Source organism: Octopus bimaculoides, chromosome 17, assembly GCF_001194135.2.
Source record: "Octopus bimaculoides isolate UCB-OBI-ISO-001 chromosome 17, ASM119413v2, whole genome shotgun sequence".
Classification (NCBI taxonomy): Eukaryota; Metazoa; Mollusca; class Cephalopoda; order Octopoda; family Octopodidae; genus Octopus; species Octopus bimaculoides.
In genome coordinates this window covers 26652244-26664339 of record NC_068997.1, presented here as the reverse complement: position 1 = coordinate 26664339, position 12096 = coordinate 26652244, and the positions used below count along the sequence as shown (strand labels likewise).

The 12096-nt window shown below is 35.7% G+C and overlaps 1 protein-coding gene across 1 annotated transcript in view; it reads left to right on the top strand.

Moving 5' to 3' along the window:
* LOC106878470 (polyamine-transporting ATPase 13A3) overlaps positions 1 to 12096 on the top strand; it is an 84883-nt gene that overhangs the window by 24234 nt on the left and 48553 nt on the right. The window contains exons 4-6 of the mRNA XM_052974130.1: positions 457 to 515; positions 607 to 691; positions 5679 to 5702. Of these exons, the coding sequence (XP_052830090.1) occupies positions 457 to 515; positions 607 to 691; positions 5679 to 5702 (168 nt within the window). The remainder of the gene's footprint in view (positions 1 to 456; positions 516 to 606; positions 692 to 5678; positions 5703 to 12096) is intronic.

The window sequence follows — 12096 nt, the reverse complement described above, 5'->3', positions numbered from 1 at the left end:
GAAACGTCAAAGACTTTCCGTATTCCCGAGCGTCATACTAATATATACTTTTGTTATTTACACCACCTGTCCTCGTCTGTTGTTATTATTTGTATATTCTCCCATATATATATATATATATATATATATATATATATATACACACACACATATGTGTGTTTGTGTTTAGGTTTGTCTCCCCCCCCACCACTGCTTGACAACTCGAGCTAGAGTGTATGTGTTGCTGTAACTTAGTGGTTCTACGAAAGAGACCAATAGAATAAGTATCATGCTTTAAAAAAACATAAGCTCTGGAGTTGATACATTTGATTAAAAATTCAAGGTGATGCCCCAGCATGGCCGCAGTCTAACAACTGAAACAGATAAAAGGATGGTAATAGTCACACACATACACACTCTCTCCCTCCCCTCTCACTTACAGTCACGCTAACTTGTATTTTCTATTTTATTTTCCAGGATTCTTATAACCATGTGTTTGTTGAAAAGATCAAATTTATGTACTTTGAAAAAGGCTGGTGAGTTGTGATTCTCCTGCTGACATTTTGAATTTATCAACTTGTAATAATAATAATAATAATAATAATAATAATATTGTTGTTATTTCAGCTGTGTGGACTTGTACCATGGGGACCCAATTTACCCTGAAAACACCACAGAAACAGATGAAGTGGCAGCATTAGTTAACCAACAGGTAAACAGTCCTCTTTTAATTTGTTTGTAGTATTGTGAAAGAGACAGAGACTGCAGAATTGGATTTTGCAATCCTAAGTAGACAGTGCCAGAAGAATCTTTATGATATATGAGGGAGCCTGTATGTGTGTTCATCCAACCTTTATTTCACCTATTAGAAATAGCACCCAGTATCCCTCAAATCACATTTGCATATCTTAACCCTTTAGCATTTAAACTGCCCATATCAGGCCCAAATATTCTACGTGTTTTATGTTCAAACTGGCCAGATCTGACCTCTCTTACCAAGCCTACAATATTATTCTTAAAATAAACAATCACGTCATTGTTATTTTGAAGCTATGAGAATATGCATAATTAATTCAAAACAATGTGAATAAATAAGCATTACATTTGACAGAGTAATCTGAATGCTAAAAAAGGAAGGTTATACTATTGGATATTACAATCTTAGGTAGACCATGCTAGAAAAAAATATATATGATATATGAGGGAGCTACTATGTGCTCACTTAACCTACTAGAAATAGCACATAATCACCCTCAAATTACACATTGGTATCTTAAAAGAAGGAACAAAATTCTATTGGATATTGCAATTGCAGGTTGACCATACCTGAAAAAATATGATATAAATGGGAGTTTCTAAGTGTTCACTACTCTTGTTGGAAGTAGTAGTTAAATATCCTCCTAGTTAAGTATCGCTCTGAAAAAAAACCCCATAAAGGATACATTCAATGGAACTTAGACAAAACTGATCATATTGATAGGGAGTTGATTGGCGAAGTGAAGGAACCACTGGTTATTGGGGGTTGGCTGTTCAAGTTGTTGATAAGATCTTGGTTTGTTAAGTGGAGATGGTCACTGGTTGTTAGGGGCTCACTTTATCAATTGAAGGGTCAGTTATTGATAGGGTTTTAGTTTAAGTGAAGGTGGTCACTGGTTGTTAGGGGGTTGGTTTATCAATTGAGGGGTCAATTGTTGAGTGGAGATAGTCACTGATTGTTAGTGGGGTTGGTTTATCAATTGAGGATTCAGCTGTTGATAGAGAGTTGGTTTATTTAGCATCAGGTAGTCATTGGTTGTTTGAGGGTTGGTTTTTCAAGTGATGGGGTTAGGAGTTGATAGGATCTTAGTTTAAGTGGGGGTTATTACTAGCTGATAGGAGGGTTGTTTGTCAGGGGAAGAGTCTTAACTTTGCCAGGTGTTAGTGATTTGTAGGGGGTTAGTTTATCAATTAAAGGGTGATTCATTAAAAGGATTTTGGTTTGCCAAATGGGGCAAGAGCACTGTTGTTGAGGATTGATTTATCAAGTAAGGGATCACTGGTTGATAGGGTTTTAAGTTTACCAAGCGATGGTGGGGCCTGCTGGTTGATAAGGTTTTAATTTATCAAGTGGGGCTGGGATATGTTATTGACTGATACCATAAAGTAGGAAGACTTACTGTTGTATGGTGAGTTGTGGCTGGTAGAATTGGAAGAGCAAAATGTGGGCAAAATGCTCTGTGTTACTGAATTATAGTCTTTCAAGTGTTTATTTGTGCTATCCATTCTTTTTGGGTTTGATAAAATAATGTATCAGTCAAATATCTGGGTTAGTTTAATCAACTTTCGCATTCCTTCCTTGAAAATCTGTGTTCTTGTGACTAACTTACAAACTGCTGATTTTTAAATGCAGTTTTCTGTTACAGGCTTGAAACAATCCCATAAAATATGAGGGAATTACTGTAATTTAGTGATGTCATTTATTTGACCCAATTAGTCAAGCTAATGAAGAAGCCTCTATATGATCTCTTGACTGACTAAAAATAGCAGCTAAATCTACTAAGAGGAAAAAGAAGGATATCTTGGATAATGTAGTCCTAGATAAATTGACTTCCCGAAAAGACAGGATGGTCTGAATTTCTTAAAATGAGAGCTAATGGAGAGCTTTTACTTGTTACTTGACTTAATAGAAATAGCAACCAAATCTTCCTTATATCATATAATGCTATCTTAAATAAGGGGAAGAACACATTTCATGATGTAGTTCCAGATACATTATGCCTGAATAAAATAAAAAGGGATGATCATGTCTGGAATACCTTTAATCAGGGCTGACCCAGTTGCTTCAACCCAAAATATGACTTTATAAATCAATCCCACATCATGTTTCACAGTTCATTCTCATTGCTTAATCATTTAATTTGCAGGTGACAGAAATGTATTAGATAGGTTCATTAAAAATAGTTTATCGTTTGCAAGTTATTGTCTTAATTTCAAGGAATGGCAGTAATTAGTACAATTAATTGCATACATGAATTCATTTAATTAATGGCACCATGTCATCCTTTCCTCTCCCTCAGGTCACTCCTTCATTGGCATCACTCTCTTGCCATTAATATCCTGATTCTCTGCCTCACCCCCTCCTTTCACCTTCATATATTTTTAGTCACCATCCCCCCCCCCTGATATCTTTCACTCTCTTACCTCTGAATGTTTTCATAACTACCCATCAGTTTCTTTCTCTCTGTTTCTCTCTTTGTCTTTCTCCTTTGTTTTGTCTCTGTCTGTCTGTCTGTTTTTCTCAACCAGCAAGTATGAAGCTTCCATTCATCTCCCTCCCTCCCTCTCTCTCTTTCCTCTTCCCCTCTCTCCTCTCTCTCTCTCCCTCACATTCCTCCTACCTACCACCCATCTCTCACCAAGAAACATGTTCCTTTCATCCCCTCTCCTCCTTCACACTCATGCTTCTTTCTCCATCTCACCCTAATTCATGATATGACCTCCCCACTCATTCTGTCCCCCCCCCCGTTTCATACTCAAGCATTTGTCTTCATCTAATCCTAATTGCACTCACTTTCTTTTCAACGCCCTATATTGGTCACATAGCTTTGAGTTGTGAGGACTTTTTTGCTTTGCAAGGTACAAAGTCACCTCACTAATGCTGGTGCTGTGATAAAACGCACCCAAAGCACTCTGTAAAATAGCTGCTGAATGACCAGAGGAAGATAGGATTGTGAGGGCTGTTTTAGTCTTGTCTAGGACCTGACAACCTCACTGGTACTGTATGTAGATGATAATGGTGATGGTGGTGGTGGTTTCAAATTTTGGCACAAGGCCAGCAATTTTAGCAAGAGGAAGATTAATCGTTTACATCAACTCCAGGACTTAATTAGTACTTTATTTGTTTCTCTCTCTTAAGACAGTGTTAAAAATAGCAAACAAATTTCCCTCAAATTGCACATTGCTGTCTTAAAAGAGAGAAACATTGGATTATGTTGTCCTTGGTTCACTGTAAATGAAAGAAAAAGACAGGATGGTCACAGCTGGAATGCTTCTGATCAGGGCTAAACTAAGATGCCTGGTTCATGTAACAGTGGAGAAGTATCATATCTTGTATAGTTATATCTGTTACCATTGGCTTAACTCTTTCACATACACACACATACACACACCATCAGCTGATCTAAGTGGTGGTAGTAGGTCTGGGTGGGGGACATCTGACCCTGGGCAACCCCTTTAAGTCTTTTATCTGATCCTACCTGAAGATTTCTATTTCTAGTGACACCTTCAGTAATGTCTATTTAATAGTCTGTTTCCAGAAGTTCTAATGTTTGTTGGCATCAAAATGTACCTGTTGAGAGCATAGGGTTATTAGTATAGCAGACACAGTTGTGTAGTGTACATATTGTGTATAGTATGGTGTCGGTAGTATGACAGGTATGTTACTGTGGAGTCTGTAGTGTGTATAGAGCGTGGGTGATGTATAAGATGTGGTGGTATGATGTCTAGAAACTGCTACAATATTAGTGAGACAGATGTCTGGTTGTGGTTAGGTGTGCTACTTAAATCTCTGATTTTATTTACCGGTAAAATATAATAATGAAAAAAAATCTAGCTGTTTGCTTGATCTAAGAATATCAGTCTTGCCATCTGTTTCTCTTAAGCATTCTATCTCTCTCTCTTCCACCCCCTCATTCAATCTTTTTGTCTGCATAACTTCAGCTGTGTTTGCAATTAAAACACACTTTTACATACAAATCTTTGTGTGAGTGTGTGTGTATGTATATATATATGCATATATATATGTATATATGTATATGTATATATATATATATATATGATTGAATTTGGTAGGCGGAAGTTACTGCTGTGTGTGTGTGTATATGTCTGTGTATGTGCTTGTGCCTCTCCGAAAGAGAGAGAGAGGGATATAAATAAATATATATATATATATATATATATGGTTGTACAACTATAAATATGTATGTATTACACACATACATGTACATTGAAAGGCAGTAAGCATATTTGTTACTATAATAGCAATATAATTTTGTAACAAGTAAAAATAATGTTTGAGTTGTATGTACAAAAAGTTGCAAAGTGTTGCTTTTGTTGAAGCTTTCCATTGTAATTTCAAGCAAATTATTGCATAAAATTTCATTTGTATTGTTATTATGTGCAACAGGTACATGTCATTGTTTTAATTTTATTCAAATTATCAGTTATGTTTTCATCCTTATAAATTTTCCTTTGTTTATAAAAATAAATTATCATTTAAATTTGTTTATTTTAATGTTTAATATTTCATTAAAATTGTTGTTGCATTGTTTATAAAGTATTTTGTTCATTGTTTCCATTACATACACCATTTCCATTACATACATCATTTCCATTACATACATCATTTCCATTCAACTCAAATTAACATCTAAATTACTCAGAAAATTTTTTCTGACAATTCATTCAATCTTTTCTCTTTAGCGACGTACAAGTAGAACCAGTAGACTGTTGGATAAAAGACATGTAGTATTTAGATACAAACTTTTACATTCTGAGTTCAAATCCTATTGAGTTTGACTTTGCTTTCATCCTTACAGGGTTAATAACATTAAAGTACCAATTATATATCGCAGTTGATTAATTGTTTATAGTGCTTCTTTTAAATTCTCTCACTTTCATTTCTCACATTCCAATTCATTGAAATTTTTATTTATATTTAGTATAGTAGAGTGGATGACCCTAAGGTAAAAAAAACATCTGTATCTCTTTTCTTTTTTCTAAATAATTTCTGCTTTCTTCATATTAATTGCTCACTAACATATTCATGTGTTCAGTTCTGTTGCAAACCATGGAGGGAGTGAGTGAGTGAGAGAGGGAGAGAGAGAGGGGGGGAGGGGGGAGTCAGTCCATACTGTAGATATTTTGAAATATATAAGATCACTGGCTGTTAGTATAAAACGTTGGGTTGTAGATTGGTTGAAATGCTGCTATAAAAGTTATTGTATTGTGTCTTTGAGGCACAATAGTACCATGCTTATTTTCTTAGATGCCAACGTTTCTTAGTTGCCTCTTACAACACAGGGATATGCTGTACCTTTCATTAAAACTAAGTTACACATGGGATGATGATGATGATACTACTACTACTACTACTACTACTACTAATAATAATAATGGTTTCAAAGTTTGGCACAAGGCCAGCAATTTCAGGGTAGGGGCTAAGTCAATTAGATTGACCCCAGTGTTCAACTGGTACTTAATTTATCGACCCCAAATGGATGAAAGGCAAAGTTGACTTTTGTGGAATTTGAACTCAGAACATAAAGACAGATGAAATGACACTAAGCATTTTGTTTAGTATGCTAACCATTCTGCTAGAATTAGATGAACTAAGAACAAGTACAGAAAATGCTAAACTCTTATGAAAACTGCAGCCTTAAGTAATCTTACTGGTAAATGGCTTGGAAAATCACTTCATGGTAAATACCCAGAGAGACAGCTAACAATGTTGATGTTCACAGAACTCTTACCCATCAATGGTTAGTGCCCTCTGGCTTCAAATCAGAGAAAGAAGAGTTTATCCTAGTAGCCCAGGATCAATGCCTACCTACAAAAAGCTATCAGGCCAACATGTTAAAGAACAGCAATGGCCCAACATGTCGAGTATGTAAAACAGCATGAAACCTTTGATGACGTCTCCATGTGTAGCCTTCTTACACCCTCAGAGTATCTCAAGAAGCATGATAAAGTTACACAGTATAACCACTGGGTAATTTGCAAGGACCTAGATCTGCTCCAGGAAAGAAACTACTGTGAACACAAACTACCTCCAGTCCTTGAAAAATATTGTACATCACTCCTTTGGAACTTTTCTATTGAAATTAACAGAAAGATAGATGTAAATAACCAGTATATTGAAGAATTTCAGGTGAAAATCATGCCTCCTCATTGATATGACTGTCCCAATTGATTTGAATATATGTCAAGACTTTCCAAAATTTGAGCAAATACAAAAGATCTTGAAATAAAAATTGATGAAATGTGGTAACTCAAGACTAGAAAATTGCCTGTGGTTGTAGGTGCCCTAGGAATACTAGCAAACGGTGCTGATGATTACCAATCTCAAATCTTAGGGAATCCAGAAAACACTAATCCCTCTCACTGAACAACATGTTATCAACCACCTTAGTCATAATGTTCATTTGAAACTTTAGCTTCCTGTCTCTGTAGATGAGACTTTGACTCACTTTGTACAAACACAAAACAAACTCCATACATCATGACAATAACCATTGTTTCTATTTTTGGCACAAGGCTAAATAATAAGGAAAACAACAATGCGCTTATGTTACTACTTATCTTAAACTCACACAAAAGGAATGATAATACATAGAATTGTATGGATTGTGCTAATTCCTTGAGGTAGTCAACTAGGCATGTGCATGCATGCATCTAAACATGCAATGTACTAATTTGTTGTTACTGGCAGTAGGCTAGTATGTATGCACGTGTATATCTAAACCAACCATATCCGGTGAAGGCACATAGCTCAATTATTAGAGCATTGGGCTCACAATCATGAGGTAGTGAGTTTGATCCCTGGACCAGGCTGTGTGTTGTGTTCTTGAACAAGACACTTTATTTCCTGTTGTTCCAGTTCACTCATTTGTTGAAATGAGTTGTGACATCACTGGTGCCAAGCTGTATTGTCCTTTGCCTTTCCCTTGGATAACATAGGGTGTCGTAGAGAGGAGAGGTTGGGATGCATGGGTGATTGCTGGTCTTCCATAAACTACCTTGCCCAGACATGTGCCTTGGAGGGTAACTTTCTAAGGGCAACCCCATGGTTATTCATGACCGAAGGGGTTCTTTACTCTTTTATCCAGTTCAAATAGTCCACATGTTTTATGTTCGAACTAACCATATCCAGTAACCATATCCTACAATGCCATTCTAAAAATAAACAACCACATCTTCAAAATCTCAAAGCTACAAGATAATACATGATTAATTTTAAAATATGTGAATAAATAAGCATTGCAGTGGGACTGAACCCAAAAGCCATGTAATTGGGAAGCAAGCTTCTTACCACACAGCTATGCCTGCAATCTATCTGTTGATACACAGTAAGCATGTGCATGTATGCACATATGTGCAATCACATCTGAATATTTAATGAACTAATCTCCTTGGAGCACCAAGCATGTGCATGTGTGTGCCAGACAAGCTAATTGCCTATTTCCTGACACTTACTGCAGGCATGTGCATGTATGTATGTTTGTGCAAACACATCTAAATATATAATGTATTAATTTCTTGGGAACAGTCATTTTGCATGTGCATAAATGCACATATGTGCAGTCATAACTAAACATGCAAGCATTAATATATGGAGATGTGTCTTATAAGCCATTTACAATCATTTCTATTGTAATATTTGTTTATACAAGAGCAGTGGATGTATGGTTTAGATGTTTGCTTCACAGCCATGCTCAATGCCACAAGTTGACCAATATTTTGTGAGTGAAATTTGGAAACTGATCATTGTCGTTGTTGTTGTTATCATCATCATCATCATTAACATCCTCTTTCCTAAGCTGGCATGGGTTAGATGGTTCAACAAGAACAGATGAGCCAAAAGGTTACACCAGATTCTATGTATATGGCCCAGCATGTGCCATTTACATTGCATGTTAGTGAGTGTAAAGAGATCAAGATTATTCAGTTGATGTTGGCCAAGTGCCAACATGTCTTCAAAGTATTTGATAATTCATGTCCAGTTTTAAAGCTAGAGGTTATGAAATTTGTAATATAAAGATGGTTTGATAGGTTCTTCATATACATTATATATGTGTGTGTGTGTGCATGTGTGTGATGGTGCATGGCCTAGTGGTTAGGATGTTCCACCCACATTTGTGAGATCGTGCTTTCATTTCCTGGACTAGATGGTGTATTGTGTTCTTCAGCAAAACTCTTCATTTCACATTGCTCTGTAATCACTTCAACACCTGATGTGTGGTATACTGTGTACCTGCTCAGGTAACATTGATTTGATTGAAGGTATGAGCTATGATTGAAGGTACTGCACAAGCAATTGGTCACTATAAACAAATCATTTTTACAGGTTTTCAGCAAGAAATTAGAAAACCCATCTTTCTCAGATTACAAGAGACTACCATTATATATACATGTGTGTGTGTATATTTGTGTGTGTGTGTCTGTTTTATTTATGTTTGCATATAATTTGTTCACAGTGTACCTATAACTACATTATGCAATATGTCTTCCCTTATGTAACATAGTAGGGTGATTTAGCTGATAATTCTAGTAGGCCTATGAGCTTGTAGACACTCTATTCTGCTTGCTGTTTGTGATGGAAGTTACTCAGAACTTCATACTTCTCCCATTCTTTTCTTCCTTCTTGGCTTCCTTTAACATGGTCTGATACTTGGGGTCACACACCAGTGCATGGACAATCCTTTACTTATATCTTTGTGGGTTTTCCGGCCTCACTGCTTCACTGTCACTGCTATTATACTGCAACTCTTCTCATTTATGCCATTCTGCTCATCCATCCATATATATATATATATATATATGTGTGTGTGTGTGTGTGTGTGTAAAACGAATAAACATGAACAAAGTACTCAATAAATGAAGCAGAGTTAAATATTCAATTATGCACTATTTGGTAAGCCTGGTATAATGAACCTTTAAAACCACTCTCATGTATGTATGTATGTATACACACACACACACACACACACACACACACACACACACACACACACACACACACACACACACATAATGTATGTGTGAAGGCACATGGCTTAGTGGTTAGGGTATCACAATTGCAAGATAACGGTTTTGACTCCCTGGCCAGTTGTGCATTATGTTCTTGAGCAAAACATTTTGTTTCACATTGCTCCAGTTCACTCAGGTGTAAATACGTAACCCTGTAAAGGATTAGTGTTCCATTCCGAGGAAGTGTTGGCCTACCCTCCCAACTAGTGGGGTGGAATCATTCAAAAGGAACCGCATTGTGATGATGTATGTATTTATTATATATTTGACCTTGGGTGCTTTTAGTGGAGTTCATACTGTTACAAACATCAGGCCAAGTCATTACTTTGAGGATACCCTACCTCTTTCTCTCTCCCATCAGTCATGAAGGCTCTATAAAGGTTCATTGATACTGCCCCCCACCATCCAATTAAGTAATAAAAGAAAAATTAAAAACTGTATTTGTACGAAGCTGGCAATTCACTCCATTGATAATATTAGCTTGTTTAGAGCAATAAGCATATCATTTTTCATCTTAAATCCCTTTGGGAGAGAAACTCATAAATGGCAATTGGGAGTCACCACCTTTTTGCAAATAAATGTTATTCTACAACATATATTGAGGGCCATTTTGTTTGCAAATCAAAGATGTGCAAGTGTATACACACGCACGCACGCACGCGCACACACGAACACACACACACACACACACACACACACACACATGATATAGAAAAATTAATAAAGAGAAAATTCACAGTTGTTACATTGTAATTAATCAGATTATTCCAAATACAGTATTACATACTGGTTTCATTTCTAATAAAACATAATCATTATAATGCTCATGTATGAGGGTTGGTTGACAGCCTGTAGTTGGTATGTTTTAACTGATGGGTTTGCAAACAGCCATCACTCATATGCATTACAATGATACTCTATTGTTCGAAGTGAAACAAATTTTGTAATAATATATTCCGTTATGATTTGGTTAATTACAATGCTAAACAGATTGTACCGTTTCTTTTTCTTTTCACACATACACGCATGAATACATACACACACATGCTCACAATCTCTCTCTCTCTCCCCCACTCTCTCTCTTTTGCTAATTAAGTTTTTTTGAGTGCTTTCATTATTCAAGTGGTATTATGTACTGTGACACTAAATATGTTGGTATTATGTACTGTGACACTAAATAAGTACTTAATTACCATTATTTAGATATGATTATTATTTTTATGAAAATTATTGGATTTCAGACATTTGGCGACTAAATGTTTTAATGGAAAATTTGAAAATGTTTTCTAACTAAATGTTTATATTTATCTGTTTGTCTTTATTTCCATATTTCTTTTGTTCTTTCTTTCCCTGCTTCGTTTTCTCTTTTTTGTCCTTTTTTTCTTCCTCAACTGTCTTTCAAATGACAAAAGACCATTGTAAAATATGTTTCAAGTCAAGGTGGGGAGGAGGGTGACATTGAAACTCAATGTAGCCCTGCAGATTGTTGGATCCTGTCAAACCATCCAACCCATACCAGCATGGAAAACCGATATATGATGATGATGATGATGATGATGATGATGATGATATTCCCTACTGATATTTTTTTAAAGAGTTTTATTGCAGAATGATATCTTTCACAGACTGAATAAATTAGGAAATGGAAGAATCCCTATTTGTATAGGTTCTGTTCTAATCCAGGAGCAGTGTTTTGTTTGTCTCTAAAAAACACATTTTCTCTGTGTGCCTTCAATGGATTAATCAATTATCTGAAATAGTTTGTTCCTTCCACCAGTAGCATCTGTTGCTATAAACTGGCTGCTAATTAGTTTCGCCTCTGATATTTCTCGATGTTATAAAAATAACAAATATTTAGGCATCTGCCAGAGTATAGAATGTTACAATTTTCATTGAGTCTTTTGGTAGCATCAGGAATTTAGATATTAACAAAGTTAGTTTCATAAAATTCTATATATTAATAGAATTAGTTAATTGAAATTTTATATATTAATGAAGTTTTAATCAAATCCTGTATAGCAATGAAGCAAGTCTAATTAAAACTTTACATAGAAATGTATGTGTTTTTATATTAAATTAGTATCTCTTATTAATTGAAACTTTATATAGATTCAATTATAGGTGCAGGCATGGCTGTGTGGTAAGAAGCTTGCTTCCCAACCACATGGTTCCAGGTTCAGTCCCACTGTGTGTCACCTTGGGCAAGTGCCTTCTTCTATATAGCCTCAGGTTAACCCAAAACCTTGTGAGTGGATTTGGTAGATGGGAACTGAAAGAAGCCTGTTGTGTATGTATGTATATATATATATATATATATATATATATATATAT